This window comes from Grammomys surdaster, unplaced genomic scaffold (assembly GCF_004785775.1).
Source record: "Grammomys surdaster isolate TR1022 unplaced genomic scaffold, NIH_TR_1.0 125429, whole genome shotgun sequence".
Classification (NCBI taxonomy): Eukaryota; Metazoa; Chordata; class Mammalia; order Rodentia; family Muridae; genus Grammomys; species Grammomys surdaster.
Genome location: NW_021620296.1, coordinates 976,634 through 999,875, shown reverse-complemented (window position 1 = coordinate 999,875; position 23,242 = coordinate 976,634). Strand labels below are relative to the sequence as shown.

Here is a 23,242-nt window from a genome sequence, read left to right as displayed (position 1 = left end):
TGTCACAGGACCCACCAGTGAGTCTTATGGAGGGAGGCAGTCCTCATCAATATTCCATGCTCTCCATATTCAAGAGAGCTGAGGCTCAGGCAGCTCAGCAGGGCAGAAGCGCCCTCCAAAGGGCCTAGGGCAATAGAATCTACAGAGACCAGGCCTACAGTGGCCAGACACACTTCCTCCTTCCTGTGGCAATAGCCTTCTTCCCGGCTTAAGTCCACAGGCAGGAAGCAGCTGTGCTGAACCTCCTTGCCCTTAGCCATGAGGGCAGCCCAGGAGCCAGCGGGCAGGAGGTGGACTCTCACTATAGTTTGTGACACCAAGTCTATGGCCACGATGGTGAGAAGTCAGGGTAGAACTGTGAGACAATGGCCAAAGCTATTGACACTGCCAAGTGGCAGTTAGGATGCAACGGGCTCTCAGCACCACTGTGCAAATGTGGCATAGTCATTGTCACAGTGAAGTATCCATAGGACAAATTGCAGATGCCACCATGAGGTCCCAAGAGCTCATTCCTCTGCACTGCCTCAGGGGAGTGGAGGTCACAGAAGGAAGGCAATGGCACACACCTAATCTCCAGACTCAGGAGGCAGAGGCAGGGTATGGGAAACTTAAGGCAAGGCCTCTGTACATCAGAGGCCAGCCTGGCTATATGTTATCCCCAACACTCCCTCAAGCAGAATGTAACACAAGCACAGGCCAGACCAGGAAGGCGGCTCAGTGGGGAAAGCATCCACTGCACAGGCCTGGCTCCCGGGAACATGGATGAAAACACGGACACAACAATGTACATCTGGAATCCCAGCACTACTGTGGCCAAAACAGTACAGACAGGAGTGTGTGCCTGGAGAACGGGATCGTCTGCCTCTGAGGGTCAGAGCCAGCCACTCCAGAAAGGGCTCTTTGCTCCGTTCTGAGAGAGTGGCTCACTGTGCAATGCTGACTGGCCTGAAACTCACCATGAAGACCAGGTGAGCTCCAAACCTGCTGATTACTGGGATTAAAGGCATGTGTGGGTTTTCAAATCATGTGGGTCCATGGGTTTGGGATGGAGCAGATGAATGAACTATATCATCATATAATGGGACAGATGGGTCCTAACAGCATAGACCCAGATCCTCAGTACCTAGAAGGGGAAAGGCCACCCCGGGCTACAAAGTAAGACCCTGTCTCAAAAATACCAAAATAAGGGCTGGAGAGATTGCTCAGAGGTTAAGAACACTGGCTGCTCTTCCAGAGGTCCAAAGTTCAATTCCCAGCAACCACATGGTGGCTTACAACTGTCTATGATGATATCTTGTGCTCTCTTCTGGCTTGAAGGCAGAACCCTTTATACATTAACAAATAAATCTTAAAAAAAAAATCAAAACAAGATGCTGGAGAGGTGGTCCAGAGGTCAGGAACACTCACTGCTCTTGCAGAAGACCCGGGTTCCATTCCTAGTACATACATGGTGCTTACAACCATCTATGGCCCCAGTTCTGGGAGATCCAATGCCCCTCTGAGCTCTGAGGGCACCAGGCACATGGTGCAGACAGAGACTCAGGCACACACACATCAAATTAAATAAGCACTAAATAACAAAAGGGACATGCCACAGGTGGAAACATGAACCTCAGCCCAGTACTCCAGAGGAGGGAGAGATGGGAGTTCAAGGCATCTTCCACAAAACAGACATCAGGACCGGGCTATGGGAGCCTGTTTCAAAAGCAATCAGCTGCCCCAAGGCACCGGGACTGAATGAAGGGACAGAGGACGGGTGTGGGAGATCGGAGGGACACTGAACAGTGCTGGACCAAAGGCTCTTCAAAGAACTCCTCATCAGATCTCACAGAAACAAAGCACATAGGAACTTGTTTGTTTGAACGTGAATAGTCTCCCCCAAGTTCAGAGTTTGAAAACTCAGTCCTTGTTGGTGGCGCTGTGTTAAAGGTGGCATCACCAAAGGGTGGGGCCTAGCTAGAGAAGGGAGAAAATGGGGGCAGTCTTTCCTGTTCCTGGCCCCACTGGCAGTCTGAGCTGTTTTTATCTGTTGTCAGAGTATGACCAGCCACAGCTCCCGCTACCACACACCAAGCCACTTCAGCCATGAGACTCAAGGGACAAAAGCAGCACTGTCCAGTCCCTGTCCTGTGTCCTGCCATAGTGGCAGAAGAGTAAGCTCGGCAGGGACTGCAGCAAGGTGGGGATGCTGTGAAAAGCTGGAGCAAAGGCCCTGTGCCCTGAAGGCAAGAGGAAGCCTCAGCAGAGAAGGGAGCATATGGGGCCCAGCAGCAAGCGAGCAGGTCCTGCACTCACACAAGGCTCTGCAAAGCACATTCATGGTGGGCTCCAGCAATGACTTTGGCTGCATTCTGCCTGTGCCCAGCCTTCAGGGAGGGTGCACTTAAAACTAACAGAATAAGCTAGGCACGACAGTGCAGCCTTTATCTCAGTACTCAAGGCAGAGGTAAAGTGGATTTCTCTGTGTTTGAAGCCAGCCTGGTCTACGTAGCAAGTTCCAAACCAACCAGAGCTGTACAGTGAGATGCTATCTCAGAAAACAAGCTAAAGAGAATAAACAAGCAGAGGAAATTTCAAGAGAGCAGAGCACCAGGCTTTGGGATGGCCCCTACCCACTCTCAAAGTCAGACTCCAAGCAGAGACCAGAGCAGGAAGATGTAGACAATGTGCAGTGTGCAGAGGGAAAGAGCAAATTGGAAGTGGACACGGTGCTCTCAAAGCAGAAGGGCTGCAGCGGCTCCAAGCTCAATGGGATCTGACATGGACCCAGTTCCAAAACACTGCAAAGTGCCTTGCAGGCTGGCCCCACCCCTCAGACTCAAGGTGGGAGACTGGGAACCCCTTTGGAAAACATTCCTTTGAGAATCTGAAGAGACAGCCAAATCCAAACAAAGATGCTCTACTGTAACATGGCCACCTGGCAATCTATCCTACAGGTTCAGCTGAGCAGGCAGAGGATGCTGCAGCCACAGCTCAGGGCTGTGACAACACTTTGAGATGGCAGCAGAACCCACACTGGTTCTGTGTGCTTACTTCACAGGCATGCAGGATGCAGCAGTGGTGAGGCCATAAAGGTTTGAGAATTAAAGTGTGAGAGTCGGGTCATGTGGATCCAAGCTGCATGTTATATGGAGGTTCTGAAGGGCCAGAGCCAGGGAGGTGAGGCATCAGTTGTAAGGAAGACACGGGAGACTAGGATGGCCGGGAACATGGGGCACTGTGCTGGTTAAAGTTTGTGTCAACCTGAAATAAGCCAGAGGAATCTGGAAAGGGGGAGTATCATCTGAAGAATCACCTCCATCAGAATGACCTACAGGAAAATCTCAGGGGAGAGCATTTTCACATTTTCTTGATTAATAATTCCTGTGGGCAGTGCCAGTGGGCGTGCAGGGGAGCCAGCAGAGCAAGCCAGTAACTACGCAGCACGTCTCCATGGCCTCTGCTTAGGCTCCTGCCTTAAGGTCCTGCCCTGACTTCCCCTTGATAACGGACTACAACTATAAACTGAAATGAACTCTTTCCTCCCCAAGTAGCTCTTGGTCAGTGTTTTATCACAGCAACAGAACGAGCTCTAAGACAGCAAGGAAAGCTGTGGGCACAGAGCAGAGCAGGCCCAAGAGAGGTTCCACTCACCTCAGGCCATGGAGCTGCCCAAGACTTCAGATAGTGCTGCTGTGAGCCCCAGATGCCCACCTAGAGATAGGATTCCAGTTTCCTGTGCCTGACTGCCTTGCTTGGTTCAGTCTTTCATGGCCATAACAGCTCCTCTTTTTTTTTTTTTTAAGATTTATTTATTTTGGGGCTGGAGAGATGGCTCAGTGGTTAAGAGCACTGACTGCTCTTCCAGAGGTTCTGAGTTCAAATCCCAGCAACCACATGGTGGCTCACAACCATCCATAATGAGATTGGATGCCCTCTTCTGGTGTGTCCGAAGACAGCGACAGTGTACTCATAAATAAAATAAATAAATAAATCTTAAAAAAAAAAAAGATTTATTTATTTTATGTATGTAAGTACACTGTCGCTGTCTTTAGACACACCAGAAGAGGGTGTGTCAGAACCCATTACAAATGGTTGTGAGCCACCATGTGGTTGCTGGGAATTGAACTCAGGACCTCTATAAGAGCAGTCAGTGCTCTTAACATCTGAACCATCTCTCCAGTCCTTTTGGAGGGAGTTTCGTTCTGTACCACTGTATGCTGAGAATATGTAACTTGAAGGTTTTGGTTTTGTTCTTGTTTTTTGAGAAAAAGTGTTTTGTAGGCCTCACTACATAGTTGAGGTTGACCTTGAACTCTTGATCTTCCATAACAACATCATGGCTGCCATGCCTGAAAATGGTTTTCGATTTTACAGGGACTCAGCAGAGACTCTGGACTTTTAAACAATGTTGAAACCATTGCACCTGTGAGAGTTGGAAGTATGAGCCCAAGCCTGACTCACATTGTCTGAGTGTGAACTCTTCACACAGGCTCCCATAATAAGCACACTCTTCCCCAGCCAGGGGTGGTGGTTTGGTTTTGTTCTTGGGTTGCTCAGGAAGTCGAGCAAGGTAGAGGAAGTGGGACACTGAAGGGCACAGGCCAGACCTGCTTCTCTCTTAGGGGTTCTTTGCTTCCTGTGTGCTGCCACCATATGACCTGCTGCCAGCTCCAGGGCTACCTGCTGTGGAGGTCCCCACCATGCTTGCTAGTATTCCTTCCAAAGAGAGTCAGGATGGTAGATGCTTTGCCAGCTATGGGTGCTACACAGGTGAGAGAGTGAGATGTCTCTAACAGCATACTCTATGTTGCTGTAAAATTCAAACTGCTATCAAGTGTTGGGAGGCCGAGACTGCAGCTTGGCAGGCAGAGTATTTGCCAAGCACATGAGTGGGCCTGGCTTCCAGCACCACATGGACCAGAGAGACTGCACGCCCTTTATCCAGTGCTCCGGGGCTGAGACAGCAAGGGTAGGAGCTCAAGGTCATCCTCAGCTATAGAGTCCAAGGCAAGCCTGGCCTTTATCAGACTAGTTTTAAATAACTAAAGTCCTAAGATCTCCACACAAGCCCATGTGTCCTCCCTTCCTACTTCTAAGAATTAGCTCGACACTGGATACCACCAACTGCTGTGAGGACCTCTGTGGGGTAGACAGAGCCCACTAGGACCAGGACAGGTTTCAACCAGCTCCGATGAGACAGCACTTCACCTGGGTACCCAGTGGCCAAGTCCATGGCTGGAAATTCAATGTACAGAACAACCAAGAGGCTCCTGCCCAGATGTTCCTGGGAAAAATGCTGCCTTTGCCCAGTAAGGAAGGGCTGTCCTCCTTAAGCAGGAGACCCAAAGAACACACAACACATGGGCCCTGCCTCACTTAATCCTGCCAAGCAGAAATGACACATGGGCTCTTGAATGCAGCTGAGCTTAGAAAGCTCTGATTCAACATGGGCCAGTCATTTCTAGTGTGTGTCCTCGGTCAGATACTCAGCTTCTTTGGGCTTTGTCTTAGGGAGGTGGAAATCTAACTTGATTATGGAAACAGCCTTTGTAACAGCCCCAGGCACACATGAAACACAACAAATGCATGCACAAATGCATATATCCATCATGGTCAGGCAGAATCACCTCTCCGGAATAGCCTCCATGCCCCACCCAGCAAGCTGACACGAAGCAAGGTAGAGGGGCCACTGGGGGTCACCCTCGTTCGGAGCATGAGCAATGATGGGCAGGCAGCCAATGGGAAGCAGCATATGCAGCCAACATGTGTGTGAATGACAGAGTGACCTGGAAACAAACGAGAGCCAGGAGGGATTCCACTTGGCATCTGGCACAGGAGGAATGGGGAGGTGCAGGAGAGAAAGCCCTGGGAGTGCACCCAGGGGGGAGTGCACCCAGAGGGAGTGCACCCAGAGGGAGGTAGAACAGACTAGATGGTGAGATCCATGGAGGCAACAGCAACCTGCTGCCCACTCAAAAGGTCTTCTGCCCTCAAAGGGAAACCATATTCCAGACCAAAGGAAGCCCGTCCACTGGCTGCTGTGCAGGTGGCACACATGGGATCCCAGCTGAAGGATCACACAAATTGCAGCCTGGACTGGAAAGTGAGACCTTGTCTCAAAAAAATAACAAGTCTAAGAGCCAGTTGTACAAGGCTTGCAACACCCCCAGACTCACATAAAGGAGAAGGGGAGGACCAAGTATGTGTGGGCCTTTGTTCCACAGAGATGCTGAGGCACACCTCTTTCCCCATACACACCTGTTCAGGGACAGCAGTTTGCTATGCAGTCCTGCCTGGCCTGGACTCATTGTGTATACCAGGCAGGCTAGACTGCAGAGGGCCTCTGCCTCTCTCTCTTCCTCTCTCTCTGCCTCTGCCTCTGCCTCTGCCAGGATTAAAGGTGTAAGCTACCTGTCTGGTTAGTTTATTTCATTTTTATTTAAAAGTAACAAGACCAGAAAAAGAGGGTAGTACCAGTCTCTTCCTGGCTGTGATTATGGTGACATATCTACCTTCTAGTCTTTTCCTCCCATCAAAAAAGTCAGGTGTGCCTATAGGGACCAGGCAGACATCAGTCCTGACCTGGTCCATGAGCCACACACCCTGTCCTCCTATCATAGGGCTTTCCCTCTCTTCAGTTGTTCATCCTGAGGACAATGGGGCAGGCCTGTGGGCAGGCCTGTGGGCACTACAGCGTCCTCACCGCCCTTGCCAGCACACACATCATTGAAGTCTCCTGCTTTATCACAACTGGCTAAGGGCCAGCAGTTCTCACAGAGGACAAGAAGTGCCTCCTCTGGAGGGTGGGGCTACTAAGCCTGACCACACCTCCTCTAGTCTAGACAGGGCAGTCTCCCCTAGTCTGGTCTAGACAGGGCAGCCTGGTGGGCTGCATACTCCTTCATCTCTGTTTCCTTGAGCCTGCCATGGTGCCCATCTGCCTCCTAAGGAGGTCATGAACCTGGGCGTCAAAGCAAAGGTGCCTGGCTGTCACTGGTCACCTGTCAAGCACAAGCAGAAAGGTAGCCCCGCAAGGCGGATCAGGGCCAAGGCTCAGAGAGCTACAAATATACAATTTCTGCTGCAGCCTCACAAAAGGCCCCTTACTGACTGAGCTATGTCCCCAATAACCCACCCTTAGGGTTCTAGGACATCCAAGGTCCACAGTGATGACCCCGAATGAGTACTGAAGGGCTGGAGCCTGGCCCTAACTCTCAGCCTAGCCTATCTCCAAGAACTAGGTCACAGATGCATAGGGTAAGCAGCTGCTGCCCTGGCTTGGCCACACCTTAGATAAAGTACCTGGCCTGCAGGTGAGATCCTCTAGGCCCTTGCAAAGGCCCTTAAGACCCCAGGACTAGGCAAAGGACGGGCATACCTACAGCTTCTAAACTGCAGAGCTTCAAGCACTGCCCAGGAGAATACGGCCATCCTTACTGGCCATTCCTGTCACAACATAAGGTAGTCAGGCTTTCGATATACTCGCACAAGAGGTGAGAATGGGAGGGGAAGAGAGGGTGGGAGTACCTGGGGTCCCAAGGCAGCTAGCCATCAAAGGTGACATCTAAAGCTCCGAGCCCGAGCCGTCATGTGACTAGAAGACAGGAGCTGACTCCAGTCTGTGGAGTTGCAGCAAAAGTAGCCAGGGCCCTATCAAGCAGAGTAGGTTCCTCCTCTATGGGGACGGACTCTTGACCTTCCTAGCTGAAAGAAAACAGGGCATCTTCCCTGCGGTAAGTGCTATGACAAAGGGAGAGCAGGAGGGGACAGCAGGGAGGGTCAGCCCCTGTCCCCCTTTTGGCCTGCTCAACATAGTTGGCTTCCTATTGGTGGATAGCCACCAACAGTGAAGCCTTGTCATTTCTGGGAGGGAGGGTATGATTGAGGGTCCTTGATCAGGGGACCCTGCCCTCCTCTAAGGAAGCTGGAATCCTGGGGTAGGCTGGCACAAGCCCCCACTATCTCCTCCCTATCTCAGATGTCCCCTGAGCAAAGCACATTTTCCTGGAACATGAGGCAGGTGCATCATGCCAACTCCAAAAATAGGACCACGGGAAAGGAAGGCATTCTTCTAGCTGTGGCCTGCCCCTGCCCTCAGACAGCTCCCAGGGAGGTCTCCACCCTGAGTGGTAGCTACCTGAAGGCCATGAGGACACACGGGAAAGCAGGAACCTTGGGCAGATCCAACAGGAGCTTTCTGGAGTTCAGCTCTCATAGATTCACACTTACCCTAGCTGTCCAGTCTATGGGGCCCCACTGCTGGACAGCCATCTTACAGACCTCTAAACCTACCCTGTGGTGGCAGCCTCACACAGCCAAAGTGGGAAGAGAAGAGGGACTGCAGTCTGCGCCCAGAGAGAGGCAACTGGCCAGGAGCTAAGCTCCCTCTCTCCTCATTGTGCTCCAGCCCATCAGGGACCAGGGTCCTCTGTCCAGGGCAGGGATGCATCTGCTTTTCAACAGGAAAAGTCACACCTAGCTCACTAGTACCCAGGTGTCACCTAGGTCCCTCTGCAAGCAGTATAGGCTAGTCATCTCCTATGGCATCTGCAGAGTATCCAGGGGTGAGAAAATCCCTAGTAACTACCTTTTGAAAGTCCAATACTGGCCATGTGGATCATGTGATATAGCTGGACATCTCTCCCAAGCACCTGCAGCTGACAACATCAAAACCATGGGACTCTCTCCAGGCTCAGTGCAACCCTGAGACCAGAGCTGAGGGACAAGGGGCTCCACAGGGGAGGCAGAGCCAATACTCCCAGCTTAACAGTTGTCAAAACATTGATTTAGGGCAACAACCACAACGTGTCCTCTCCATCTACTGAGCTAAGGGCAGCACAGGACACTACACAGGATCTTCCTCACATAGCTGTGACAGCAGAGGTTGCAAAAAGGACCCTTTAGACAGCAGGAGAAACCACAGAGGAACATACTCCTGGACCATCAGGATCCTGAGAACAAGCCTTCAGAAGCTGAGGACAAGAGACACCCAGTGACCTCTCCCAAGGGCCCTGTCCACCGTCTAGCCTCAGGACTAACTGTGGATGTGAGTGTCCTCATCATCTTAGAGCCTTGTTGGGACATGAAGTCACGCCGGATGTGGGAAGACCACGAGGTCCACAGCAGGAAGCACAATTTCCTTGAAAAAACCACTGTTTAAAAACAAGAAGGGCCAGGCAGTGGTGGCGCACGCCTTTAATCCCAGTACTTGGGAGGCAGAGGCAGGCGGATTTCTGAGTTCGAGGCCAGCCTGGTCTACAGAGTGAGTTCCAGGACAGCCAGGGCTACACAGAGAAACCCTGTCTCAAAAAACCAAAATAAATAAATAAATAAATAAATAAATAAAATAAAAACAAGAAGGAAGGAACCAGAGGTTGGTGGCATAGCTGTGACCCAGCACCATGGCAGGAGGACCTCATATTCTAGGGTAGCCTAGGCTACCTAGAAAAAAAACTCTACCTTAAAAAAACTAAGAGAGGCCACAGAGTTGGCTCAGCAAATAGTGACAGGACAGTTGCTGTGCGGGCCTGGTGACCTGTGCTCAGTCCCTGGGATCAAGAAAAGATGGAAGAAGAGTACCACTCACAGAGTTGTCCTCTGACCTCCATATGTGTGCCATGATATGTGTGGCCACTGGATCCTGCAAAGCCACAATAATACACATGTGGGAGCCAGGTGTGGTGGCACACATTTTTAATGCCAGCACCTGGGAGGCAGAGGCAGGTGGATCTCTATGAGTTTGAGGTCAGCCTGGTCTATGTGGCAAGTTCCAGGACAGCTAGGGCTACATTGACAGACTCTCATTCAAAAAACAAATACACAAACCTGTGAAAGTAAGTATGTGTTGGGAGGGGGTGAAGGAGAGAGACCCCAAACCAATTCAACTAGCTGGGGGACAGGACTCCCAGTTTCCTGGGCTTGAAGGTTGGCACTCCTCTCGGAAGGGCAGGAAGGACCTCTGCACTGAGGACCTGACCTGGTGTTTGTAGGGTAGGCAGTCGTGACACACATGTGCACATGTGCACGCACACATACACCCCCGATAAAGGCTGAGGCTTCTGTCAACAACCCACAAATGGGATCCCATAAATTTTTCCTTCCCTCCCACTCACCTCCACCCACAACATGTCATCAGTCCAGGAGCAGAGGTACGGAGAAGGGACAGGACACTGGACACAGAGGAGACAAGGAGGCCTGGGAGCTAAGACTGCCTCAACTGTTCCACACTCACAGAAGGGAGCCTGGCTTCCTGGCCTTGGGCTTCTTATAGCCAGGAAGAAATCCGTTTCCCACAGGCCACTTTTCTCTTTCACACTGCCAGAAAAAGCCAGCACCCTGACAGAGACCACCATCACTCTCTAGTTAAGGGGGCCAGCAGAGGTGAATGTACATTTAAGCAGGACATGGAGTGCACCCAACCAACACTGACAGTGTGTGGCCAATGAGAAGACAGGACCCTGCGGCTAGAAGGCTAGAGAGCTCTGAGGACCTTCTTTCTCCTCTGCATGGTTACTGGCCACCAAGGCTCTCCCCAGGCCTCCTCATCTTGTATCTTGAAGGTACATAAAGGCTTGCAGGCCTTTCCAGCAAAGGCAATGGTCACGCCACTTCATTCAGCTGGTGTGGCTGCATAGACTTTCCTCTCACCTGGCCTCCTGAAGACATTCTATCAGGCATGAACCAATAGCCCAAGACAACGTTCAGTGGTAAAGGTGCTGGTGTCCAAGCCTTGTAGCATGAGTTTGCTCCTGGCATCCTCACAAACATCTGAGGAGAGACTCCAGTGTTGTTCTCTGGTTGCCACACATTGCTGGGGCTTGTGCATGCAGGCCCACAAGTGCACATGTGCACACACTCATGCACACGCAGACACACACACACACACACACAGAAATAAATGATAAATCTAGCCAGGCAAGGTGTCACATGCCTTTAATCCCAGCACTCAGGAGGCAGAGCAGGAGGAAGAGCAGGAGGATCTGAGTTCAAGGTCAGCCTTGTCTATAGAGAGTTCTAGGACAGCTACACAGAGAAATCCTGTTTTAAAAAAACCAAAAACCCCTCTAATCCCAGCACTTGGGAGGCAGAGGCAGGTGGATTTCTGAGTTTGAGGCCAACCTGGTCTACAGAGTGAGTTCCAGGACAGCCAGGGCTACACAGAGAAACCCTGTCTCAAAAAACCAAAAAAAAAAAAAAAAAACCAAAAAACAAAACAAAACAAAAAACCCCAAAATATAATAAAAAAAATTGCAGGGACAATTATCACAATGGGCACATCTGTCATTCCAGCACTGGGGTGAGAGGAACACACATACTTTTGCAGCTGTCCTAAGATGTGCATGGTAGTGCATATACAGCAATAGGGAGGCAAAGGCAGGGAGTTCTCTGTAGGTTCAAGGCCAGCCTTGTCTACATAATTAATTCTACAGCTATGTGGACCCTGTCTCAAAACACACAGACAAAAAACATCAAGATGGCCAGGAGGTAGAGAGAGTGAAGCATCTCACATGCCCAGGGGAAGGTGACAGTAAACCTTGTGGAAACAGCACAGGGCTTCTTTCCTATGACCTGCAGCCTGCCAGGAGGGAACCACACAGGCTCCCAAAGAGGTCCACCATCCTGCTGCCTGAGCAATTTGCAGCAGGGTCACAGGAGGCCCAGCACTGACCACTCTGTCTCCAGAGAGCAAGGTGCTAATAAGAAGAGGCGTCATTGGGGCTGGAGAGATGGCTCAGTGGTTAAGAGCACTGACTGCACTTCCAGAGGTCCTGAGTTCAAATCCCAGCAACCACATGGTGGCTCACAACCATCTGTAATGAGATCTGTAATGATGCCCTCTTCTGGTGTGTCTGAAGACAGCTACAGTGTATTCATAAATAATAAATAAATAAATCTCAAAAAAAAAAGAGGCGTCATGTCCTTATTAAAATAAGATAGACCTCCCAAGGCAACACCCCACTGCCCCTAGAGACACCAAGGTTCCAGTGTGGCACAGTAACTTTGAGGAGCCAGAATCAGTGACAGTCTTTTGGCCTTTTGAGGGGGATATACATGGCTTTGTCATACTCTATCCAAGCATGTAGGACAGTCACTGGAGAACAATGAGGAAGAACATGTCAGGAGTGGCATCCCCACAGTGAGCTTGGTCTTCCGTGTGTAAAAGATGGCTAGCAGGGCCACTAGGCTTCCAGGGACTTGCATCTGCACCTCTCAGAGTCCTGGGGGGCTGTTTGGCAACTAGGGGGGCTGCCTCAAAGCCTGCTGCACACACGGCTAGCTGGTGGTGTGACCCGAGAGCCACTGAGGCCTTCTAGCCATCTCTGCATTTCCACCAGCCTGAGCCCTCACCCCAAGCCTGGGCTTCAGCATCAGTATAATGTGGTGACCCTGACATCTGATGCTGAGTCACTTGAGAGCCAGGAGGAACAGGCTACTACACCCATTGAAACCACCTTCAAACTGCACAGAGGGTGCTTACCAGATGACACTGTGGGGAATGGTGCCTGCCACCCTGAGTTCAATTTCCAGGACCCAAGTGATGGAAGGAGAAAACCAACTCCTGTAAGTTGTTCTCTGACCTGCACTTGCGCATGTCCGTGTGCATGCGCAAATAAAAATTCTAGTTGCATACATGTGGTCTGAGTTGCTACTGCATGATAAGCAGCTGCCTAGCATAGTCCAAGCCCTGAGGTTCCATCTTCATAAAAAGAGGAAGAATAAAAGTGGAGACACAGGGATACAGAGAGAGAGAAAAAAAAAAAGGAGGGAGGGAAAAAGGGGAGGGGAACTAGCCCCCTAGTTGCCTAGTTGCCACTGAGGAGACAGAGCCAGTAGGAGAGAGCGTTCTGAGCCACCTGGTTCCAAGAGTGATACCTACCTTCTGGGACCTGACAGCAGGACCTCCCACATGCCTCACACACTGGTCCTCTGGCCTTTTCCTGGGTTCTGTCCCAGGTCAGGCCTCAGAGCTGCCTGAGGTTTCTGTTATGGCCTCCTCTGGGCCCCACTCCCTCCAGCATACCTCTCCCACTGGTCTCCACACCAGTGACTCCTAGCACTGAGAGAGCTTCATCTTCAAGAGACCACAGGCCTCTGCCTTCATGATCCTTCCTTCCCTAGGACACCCTCACCCAGAGCACATACCGGCCTGCCTCTACTCAAGGACCCTACAGCAGCCATCCCCAGGGTCATGCACCACACCTAGAACGTCTGATCAAGGAACAGGGAGACCTGCTGGGTATAGTGTGGGAGGTGCAGAGATCCAAATGAAAAGCTTTCGAGCCTGGGCTATCCAGTGGTCACTGCCTGCCTGGCATGCTCTAGTGCCATCCATAGAGCTGCAGAGAGAAAACTGTGTGAGGGCTAGGAGGTGGCTCTCTCAGGTTCAGCTCCTAACACCCACATGGTGGCTCCCAGCTACCTGTAGCCCTAGTTCAGGGGACCTGAAGCCATCATTCATCCTGCACCAAGAATTCAGGAGGAATGTAGATAGAAATAACCAGCCGGGCAGTGATGGCGCATGCCTTTAATCCCAGCACTTGGGAGGCAGAGGCAGGCGGATTTCTGAGTTCAAAACCAGCCTGGTCTACAGAGTGAGTTCCAGGACAGAGAGGGCTACACAGAGAAACCCTGTCTCAAAAGACCAAAAAAACAAAAACAAAAACAAAAAAAAAAAGAAAGAAAAAAAAGAAATATCCATTCACACAAAATAAAAATAAAAAACAAAATGAAGCAACCGGGAGAGCTTGGACTGGGCTGCAGCTCAGTGGAGGCCAAGCACATAGGCTCTGAGGCTTAAGGAACGGGAACTTGTTTACTTAGTACTAGGGAAGACAGAGAGACAGCACTGCATGTGTGTCTGCAGTGTAGAGAGGACAAGGATGCCCCTCGTGCTGCAGGGACAGTCACAACGGTCTCCTGTGGCCTCCCCTCCATGCTGGCTGTGCACATAGCAAGAAGGCGACAAGGCTTCCCACGTGCGGGGACTCCCGATCACTTTAATGCCAGTCCCTACCCCCACCCCTTAGGCCTGACGCAGTCGGGAGTCACATCTCCCCTTTGGCCAGAGAGGCTCCTGTCTGCAAGACATCATAAGAGCACAAGTCTGTGACACTGAGTGTGGGACAGTTTCCTCAGGATGATCTATTTGGACATCAGCTTTTCTTTTTATTGAAAGGTGACACAACAACTGGGTGTGGTAGCAAACACCTGTCACCCAAGCACTTGGGAGGCAGAAGAAAGGGCCAGCCCGTGCTACATAACACCTGTCTAAGAAGAGGAGAAAGAATAAAAACAGAAAAAATACTCATCTGCCATAGCTGCCTACTGTCAGGAAGTCACTTGGGGGCACTCTTGAGTGACCCACAGGACTGTCAACCTTTGTGGCTGAGAGCACCCACGTCAACCAGTAGCAGGACTCCTGTGTGTGCCCTGCTAGCCTCATCCCTGGGTTTCCTGTGGGTGTGGCTTGGGTCTAAGGACCAACAAAGTATGTAGGGAAAAGTAGCTGTGTTTTCCGTGCTGGGTAGTTCCTCCCTCAAGGACGCCAGGATGTCACAATCCCCGTGTGCTGTCAAAACTGCTTGCAGGGTGATGAACTCTGGCCTGCAGATGAGTCAACATAGGGGTGGGTTCTGAGTGCTTGCTGTTTACACACAGTCACCGTGGCCACAGCCAGAAGGCCGGAAGCACAGTCAAGGGTCACAGTAGCCAGGGAGGAGCTTGGTCCCCAGTATATACACCCGTCACCCCCTCAAGACTCCAGCTTCTTGTTCAAGCCCTTGGAGAGACTCAGCCTCAGAACTACCCTTGGAACATACACATGAATCCCATTCCCCAGGAGGCCAAAGGCACAAGGCTACTACACTCCTGATGCCCACGCCAGCATGCTCTACTCTGCCTGGTAGAGCCACAGCCCTTCTGAGGCCTTGATGCCTGGCTCCTGAGCCACCTCTCTGCTTGGAGGTCCTGAGAAGTCACTTGACCTCTAAAGCCACCACCTCACCTGAAGACTGGACACTGCTCCCTTATGGGGCTGACTGGGATGGATGGCAGGGACAGGCAGGGCACAGAATACATGCCAGTGAGGTGGGCTAGCCCCTCAGTCACTGAGTATGCTCTAAGGGTACTGGTAGACTAGCCTGAGTCCCCTGTGCACTGAGGAAGCTGGGGAGGAACTGATATACTGCTTCAAGGCTCATCTGCCTCAGAACAAAGTGGGAGCCACTAGTCCATTCTGACCAGGGCAGGGTTCTGGTAACTCCAAAAGACTGGAATTCCCAGGGGTAGGGTAGCCACACCAGAAAGGTGCAAGCTTCACTGGAGCCTCCTGCCCAACACCTAGATTTCCCCTGTGGTATAGCACAGTAAGAGCCAGGGCATCCTCCCCTCCTCCAGGCCCTCTGTGGCCACCACAGCCTCACTTTGCTCCCTACTGACACTCAGTCTGCTGGATCTCCCATGCCCATCTCTGCCTCCCAAGGATTCTAAAACATCAGGTATAACATGAGGGGTGCATCTTGGTGCCTGAGGGCCCAAAGGCCAGCCCTATGCTGACAGGGAAGGGGTGTTTCTTTGGGGAAGAGGGTAAGGATGGGCCCAGAAGGCAGCTTCCTACTGGCAAGTGACAGATGTCCAGGGATATGAGGCCACAGCAGAATCCAGGCAAGAGTCACTCTTGGTGGAGACTCTGATGACTGAAGAAGGGGCTGACACTGAGGGAGGTTGACCCTTGCTAGCCCACAGATGCTCAAGGTTCTTACCCTGCTAGACCCTTCAATTTTCTCTGACCTCCCCACGCCTCTCTACCAAGGGCAGGGTAAGAGCATGTGGCCACAGCGTCACCTACCCAGGAATGATGAACTACAACGGGGTAGGTAGAGGCAGGGCCCCACCTCATGCTCTCAGGGAACATGCCCCTCAATAGCAACTGGCTGTCCTGGAAGGATGAGGGACCATATTTCTTCATGTGTCCTAGAAGCCACAGCCACACAGCCCCAAAACACACAGATGAAGTGTCACATCAGCACCCGTTTGGTTTGGGAACTTTAGGTTATTTATTTGAGAAAAGGTCTCATATAGCCCAGACTGGCCTTGAATCCCCAATCCTCCTGCCTCATCCTAGCCAGCCCTGGAACTCAGGCAATTTTCCTCTTTTTTATTTATTAGTATTATTTTTACATTAGAGGTCCCAAGTGGGATGGGCTCCAGCCATGCCTATAGCTGTGTCTTGAACTGGCATGGCCTTCTGTGCCAGACCAGGCAAGCACACTTCCCACCCTTCAACACGTCCAGTTTCTTCGCCAGGCCATACATACCCTTTCCACAGCTAGTTCCCTTCCAGCCCTGTTCTGCCTACACCTGAAGCTTAGAAAAAGCTCCTGGCAATTCAAACTAAAATATAGGATGCTGCTGGGGCATGACAGTCAACAAGGAAGCTAAGACCAGAGGGTCCTGAGTTAAAGGCCAGCCTAGGATACAGAAGAGGTAAAGAAGTCTTAAAAAAATAAAATAAGCCGGGCGGTGGTGGCGCACGCCTTTAATCCCAGCACTTGGGAGGCAGAGGCAGGTGGATTTCTGAGTTCGAGAGTTCGAGGCTAGCCTGGTCTACAGAATGAGTTCCAGGACAGCCAGGGCTACACACAGAGAAACCCTGTCTCAAAAAACCAAAAAAAATAAAAAAATAAATAATAAATAATAAAATAAAAGCAAGCGGTTGGAAAGTGGTGATACACAACTTTAATCCCAGCATTCAGAGGCAGAGGTGGGCAGATCTCTGAGTTCCAGCCAGACCAGCCTGGTCTACAGACGAGTTCTAGGATAGTCAGGGTTAGGCAGAGAAACCATGTCTAGAAAAACCATAAGAGCTGTTGGCACCACTCAGTGGTAAGCAAGTGCCCAGCAGACTTAAGACCTAGCTGCTGGAGAAGCAAAAGGAGCTTACCTGGACGCATTGCTTCTCAATGGGGCACTAACTCAAAACAGGGACAAGAGGGGGTATTGGCCCTGTGAGCACCAGCTGACCACCAGTGCCTCTCTCTGGTCACCCACGTCTCTCCAAGTCCCTCCCCATGGTTCACCATCCCAAACCTGTCCTCTCCTGTCACAAGAGCTAACACTGTCTCAGCTCAGACCCCTCCACACTCAGAGAGTAAGATTAAATACAAACTGGGTGCAGTGGCATACACCTTTAATCTAACAAAGGTGGGAGACAAACCTCCAAGAACTAGAGACCAGTATGGTCTACCTGGCAAGTTCCAGGACAACCAGGATTATGAAGTGAGACTCTACTTAAAAACAAGAAACAAACTGTATGTGTCTCTGAGCCTGATCTGGTGGTGGGTGTCTGCCTGCCACCTTGGCACCTAGAGTCAAGAGTCATGGGTTTCACGGCAGCCTAGGATAGAGTGAAGCTCTGATGCTGACGACAGATTACACTCCAAAGTTGCCTTGCCACTAAGTGCCCTGTCAGCTTTCCAGATAAACACAGGTTTGGACTGTCACTGAATGCTGCCAGCCACAATGCCCAGACTCCCTCATGGTTGGTAGTCATACGGCTAGACATCACTGGCTTCCTCAGGGCACGAGCGTAGTGGCCTGCAATTCCACAAGCACCCTCACAAGAAGACTAGGCTTAGTTAGGAGATGTAATGCACACCCAACATTAAAAATAACAGTATGACAGCAGTGCTACAGAGGGCTTCTGGGGTGGCAGGGCAAGGGCCAGCTACTGCCACCAGGTACCAAGTCCACCTGACAGTGGTGACTCACATTCTGGCCCAGCTGTTTCTGAGAAAAGCCATGGTCCTCCAGGACTAGTCAGAATGGCCCAAGGGGAAAGAGTCCAGTTTGGAATTCCAACCAGGAAGAGTGGCTTGGCTGGTCACTCAGTGGCTGTCACCCAACTCCTCACCACCCTTCCCACCTGCAGGGGTACTGTCTGCCTCATGAGAAGCCCTTTTGACAAGGGAAGGAGGACTTTTTCTGAAGAGATTTGGAAGGAGAAAACTAAAACCTGGCCACAGGCAGGAAGTGTCTCAAAGAACTGAAGGGAAGACAAGTGGGAAGAGGTAGGCTCCCCAGACCACTGAGTGGAGAATAAATTCCTGTCTTGGCCAGTGGTGCACCACATGTCCCGGGCAGGAAGAAAACCACATTCTTTCCTAGTTACTCTCTGTTCACTCGACCGCGTCAACACCCCCTGTGCCAGCACAGGGAAACACACATCCAGATACAGACTCAACACCCCAGTCACTTTAGTAAGATGAACCCTCAAGCCACTTCCCCTGGGGACCTGTAACTTCTGTCCCAGTGGATGGATGCAGGGTGATGCCGTGGCTTGGGTGGAGCATCAAGGTGTGACCCAGAGTGAGGCCCAGGAGAGAGGGACACAGCCAGGATCCCTAACCCCACTCCCAAGCCAGGAGGCAGTACCAAAGAGCCTGGAATTTCTCCCAGATGAAGAGTGGAATATGAAGAAGGGACCAAGTGTGGTGGATACAGCTGCCTCCTGCTGAGTGCCCAGCTGGAGGAAGCCCCCACCGCTAACACCACCACCGCAGTCGGTGAGAAAAACACAACAACCTTGTCCAAAAGTATCCAGGGAAACAGGGTTACAGGAGGTGGCAGGATCTGGGGTCAAGTAGTAAGTTTCTGTCTAAACTACCCCTTCTACGAGTGGATCCAAACACACCTGTCATCCCAGCACTTAAGAACCTAAGACAGGAGGATGGCCGTCAGTTCAGGGACAACCTGAACTACATAGAAAGGACTTGTTTTTAGAAAAGAGACGAGAGTAGAGTCAATCGGAAGGATGTCACTGGGGTTGGTCAAGTTGTCGCCAGGTGTGGACGCGCGGCCTTGTCCCCCACAGGTCCCCGCAAGTGTCTCCCCACGGCGCAGCCTACCCGCCAGGACGCCGCAAACCTCACCTGGTGGGCCCGGTAGCTCTCAAAAGCCTTCAGAGCACTGTCGGTGAGCTTCACGTGGAACACCGACACCCTGCTGCCGTCGCTCACGCGCCCACACGACAACCCGTAACTCCGAGCCTCCTTCAGCGCCGCCATCTTGCAACCATCACTCCCCCGCCCCCCTCCTCAGCGACTGCGCCCGCACGCCGGCCCGCCCCGCCGCCTGCCGACGTGCTGCATTATTCATGAGGCCAGCATAGCCCCGCCCCACTCCGCGCGCCCGTGCCTCTTTGACAGAGCCGAGGAACGCTTTGCATGCGGCCCGCACGGATGGCCACGCCCCCAAGCACTTACAGGCCCGCCCTCAGGCCACGAGACTGAGAGTCCTGCGGCAATATTCATGAAGAGTGGTTAGCCACGCCTTCACGCGCGCTCCGAACCCGCCTGCAAAAACTAAGCGCAGCGCAACTGGCCACGCCCCAAGGGTCTCGCGAGGCCGGTCTTCGCCTTAAAACTGCTCTTCGCGCAGCCGACTGGCCACGCCTCCGGGCTCTCCAAGAAACTTCCTTCCCTAGCAAACAACTCCTATGCGCGTGCGCAGGTGGACCCGCGCGCGCGCGCGCGCGCGCGCACACACACACACACGCGCACACAGCTCACAGACAGGCTCCTCCTACCTGACGACTCCTGCTGCATTATTCATGAGGCGAAGGTAGCCTCGCCCCCAGGAGCGCTGGAAACCCACGGTCATCCCAAACCCAGCAAAGCCCTCTCGGTCTCGCGACCCGTCGCGAAGGTGTGTTATTTACGAGAGATTGGCCGTGATCTCCAACGTGTTTGTAGACTGCCAGCCCGCGACGACCAGCACGTTTGTTCGCAGTTGCCAGCACGATGTAGATGGACACGCATCCCGCCAGCAGCGAGCCCACCACAGTCAAAAAAAAAATCTGCAAGAAACACATTTAGCCACTCCTACATGTGGTGAGCCCGCCTCCTCCACCAGTTCCTTGCCACGCCCCCAAACGTCGTGGAACCCTGCGTTACTGAGGAACTGCTTCCCCAAGCGCTCCCAGTTTGGCCACGCCCCTAAACTCCCGTAAAGCCCGCCCCACCGACTTGCTGCATTATTCATGAGGCTGGTTTGGCCATTTCCCCCACCGCGTGCTTGGAGGGTTTCCCTAGACCAGCGCTTGCCCGCCAAACGCACAACTGATACGCCCCCCGCAGTCGCAGGGTCCGCCCTATTTGAGTTTACGCACCAGGCTACATAGCCAGACCCCAAGCTTCTAGGCCCTCCCCAGCAGCCTCAGCTGCCCGAACAAGCTGAGTTATTCAGGAGTTGCCGCTGCCGAGTTTCGCAAGCCAATTTTCAAGGGTTTGCTACTCAACTGACTATGACCCCTGACCACTTGACAGACGCTCCCCACCCGCCTCATGCATATTCATAAGGCGCTGAAGGTTCCACTTCTCCAAGGCCCTAGCCCCGCCTCTACATGTGTTATTCATGAATCCTTAACACTTGAACAAGGTTAGCGCCACTCCAGCCTTTACGCTTAGTATTTATGATTTATGCTTTTTCTTCAGCGTTCCTTTGGTGGAGTCTGCGCACAGCCCTCCAGAGTGTGAAGTGGGCGGGGCCTGCTCGCACCAGTGGGAGGAGTGGGCGTGGTTATGTAAACCAGTGGGCGTGGGTTTGCCGAGTCCAGCTAATGGGGGATTCCCAGAACCCAGGCAAGATCTGTGGAAACAGCATGATGTGCTGAACGTGTTTGATGCTAAAAGTTCAATAACTGGATGAATCTCCCACACGTCATGCGCTGGCTTTCCAATAAACAACTCTTAACGCGACATCCAACACGTACTCAATGTTGCACAACCGCCACCACTGACTGTTCCAGAACATTCCTTCCTGTCAAAGGAAAGCCTTGTCCTCATTTGCAGTTTTTCCTGTTCCCTCTCTGTACCTGGCAACTCTGATCTGCTTGTCTTTGTGGGCATTTCATAGTGCAGTCCCACAACCTGAGGCCTTTGAGGTGTGATTGCTGTCAAGGGTCATCAATCGATGATGATTCAGAGCTTCATTCCTTTTTGATGACTATGTAATATTTGTGTGTATGTGTGTAATTAGCAGCTTTTCTTACCCATGTGAGGATCAGCACCAATTGCTGCTGCTCACTGCTTACCTGTGGACAGATTTCAATAGACTGAATTGCTGGGAGATGTCGCCTGCACATTGACCCCCAATACATCTTTTTAAAAGATACTAATATATCATATATATAATCTTTGAGACAGGGTTTCTGGCTGTCCTGGAACTTGCTATGCAGAGCAAGGGCCCGCCAACTAAAGAGCTTGCTTGCATTTGCTTCTGAACTGCTGGGATTAAATTTTTGTGCCACCACACCCAGCATAGTTTTTAACATATTATTATGAAGGGTCCTAGCTAGCCCAGCCAAAGAACAATTGAGCTGCCAGCTGCACAGTCTCCAGGAGATATCTCTGGTTATTTTCCCAGTCAATTTAATTCAACCACAGAGCAAAAGGTCAGGAAATGCTTTGTTTCACCAACGCAGTCCTGGTCTCCCTAGTGCTAAGACGATAGGTGAGTCAGCACCCACTTTTAAGCTTTTATATGCTTGTAGACATGTGTCTGTGTGCCATGTATAGCCATAAGAAGGTATGAAGTCTTCTACAACTGGACTTACAGATGGTTCTGAGTTTCTGTGCTGGGAACTGAACCCAAGCTTTCTGCAGGAGCAGCAAGTGCTCATAGCTGCTGAGCCACCTCTCCAGATCCTTGTTTGAACACATGGTTTCATGAGTCCAGGTTTGCCTGCAATTTAGCATATAGCTGAGGGTGGCCTTGAACTCAGAATCCTCTGGTCTCAGTGTTCTGGGTCTTTCATGGCAGGACAGGCTCCATCATTGGATCCAGAGTCCTCCTACTGACCTTGTACTCAGCCTCCAAAGGCAGAAAGTCATAGCCCAGGATACCCCAGTGAGAGGCCGGGCACATGGCTCATCCATCTCTAGAGTACTTTCTGGGCTGGCTAATCAGCTCTGTAGGTAGTAAGACTTGCTACCAAGTCTGATGACCTAAACTCAATCCCTAGGACCACAAGGAAGAAGTGATGTGCACCATTGCACAGAGAACCCACCCCCCAATGTATAATTTAATAAAATATAATGAGATCTTGGATTCATAGTACTGCAAAATAAGCCAGACATGATGGCAAGCTTGTAGTACCAGCTATTCAGAAGGTTGAGGCAGGAGGATCACCGGTATCCAACAGTCCCCAAATTAGCCTAGACTACACTGCAAGACCCTTTCTCTGAGGTAAACAAAGGATGCAGGATGTGTATAGGTGCTACGCCAACTTCAGGGAACTTTATAGAGAGGAAGTTAGAGCCTGGGTATCTGGGGAGGGCGGGACAAGACCAGTGCAGTTCCTGGTGAGCAGGTGTAGGGTGTGACTAAGAGACCTCACACACCACTCCGCATCTTCCGGCTGGACACAGTAGGGCTCCCCAACACCCTAGCTGAGATCAGAACAGCTTTGGGTGACAGGCATACTGCTGCTCAGACATTAATCCCCAAGGCTGGGCCAGGTGAATACTGGAGTTGGCCAGGGGGGTTCAGGAAAAGGCAGGGATAGGATACACAGGGGCTCTGAGGATATGCAGGACAGCTGCGGTGTAGCAACCCAGGGAAACTCACTTTCCATCTCTGAACTCTTTTTAAGGATTTTGGGGAAACAGGTCTTTAGTTCCATCCCAGAACCTCTAAATATTTTTTTTTTTTTTGATTTTTCAAGACAGGGTTTCTCTGTGTAGCCCTGGCTGTCCTGGAACTCACTCTGTAGACCAGGCTAGCCTCGAACTCCTGATCCTCCTGCCTCTGCCTCCTTCAGCAAATCCTACCAGTGTGTGCCACCACTGCCCGGCTAAACATTTCTTTAAAGAACAAAAAAATAAAAACATTTAAGTGTGAGATATGGTATCATATAACTAGTACACCTGCCATCCCAACACTTGAGAAGTGGAGGCAGGAGGATGAGGAGTTGAAGCCATGAAACCCTACCTCAAAACAACTTCCCCAGGCACTGCATGGACCATGACCCTCCTGCTGGCCATGCAGGTGGTCCGAGGTCACAGGTTTGGGGATAAGGTGGTCAAAGTGATCCAGACTCCCAGAAGCAGGACAAAGCCCAGGTCAGTGCTCATAGGTCAGCCTTCAGCCATCAGCCCCAGGGTCTCAGATGTGACATGACAAGAGTCTATAGTCACTGCTGTTGTGAACTGCAGTACTGCCTTAGACCAGCCTTCTTTTTTTTTTTTTTTTTTTTTTTTTT

At 51.5% G+C, this 23,242-nt stretch overlaps 1 protein-coding gene across 1 annotated transcript in view; it reads right to left on the bottom strand.

The window, feature by feature from the left end:
• The window catches only part of Ell (elongation factor for RNA polymerase II), a 48,335-nt gene extending 29,263 nt beyond the window's left edge, over positions 1-19,072 (bottom strand). The window contains exon 1 of the mRNA XM_028786070.1: positions 18,912-19,072. Within this exon, the coding sequence (XP_028641903.1) occupies positions 18,912-19,046 (135 nt within the window). The 5' untranslated portion in view covers positions 19,047-19,072. The remainder of the gene's footprint in view (positions 1-18,911) is intronic.
• Positions 19,073-23,242: the final 4,170 nt, after the last annotated feature.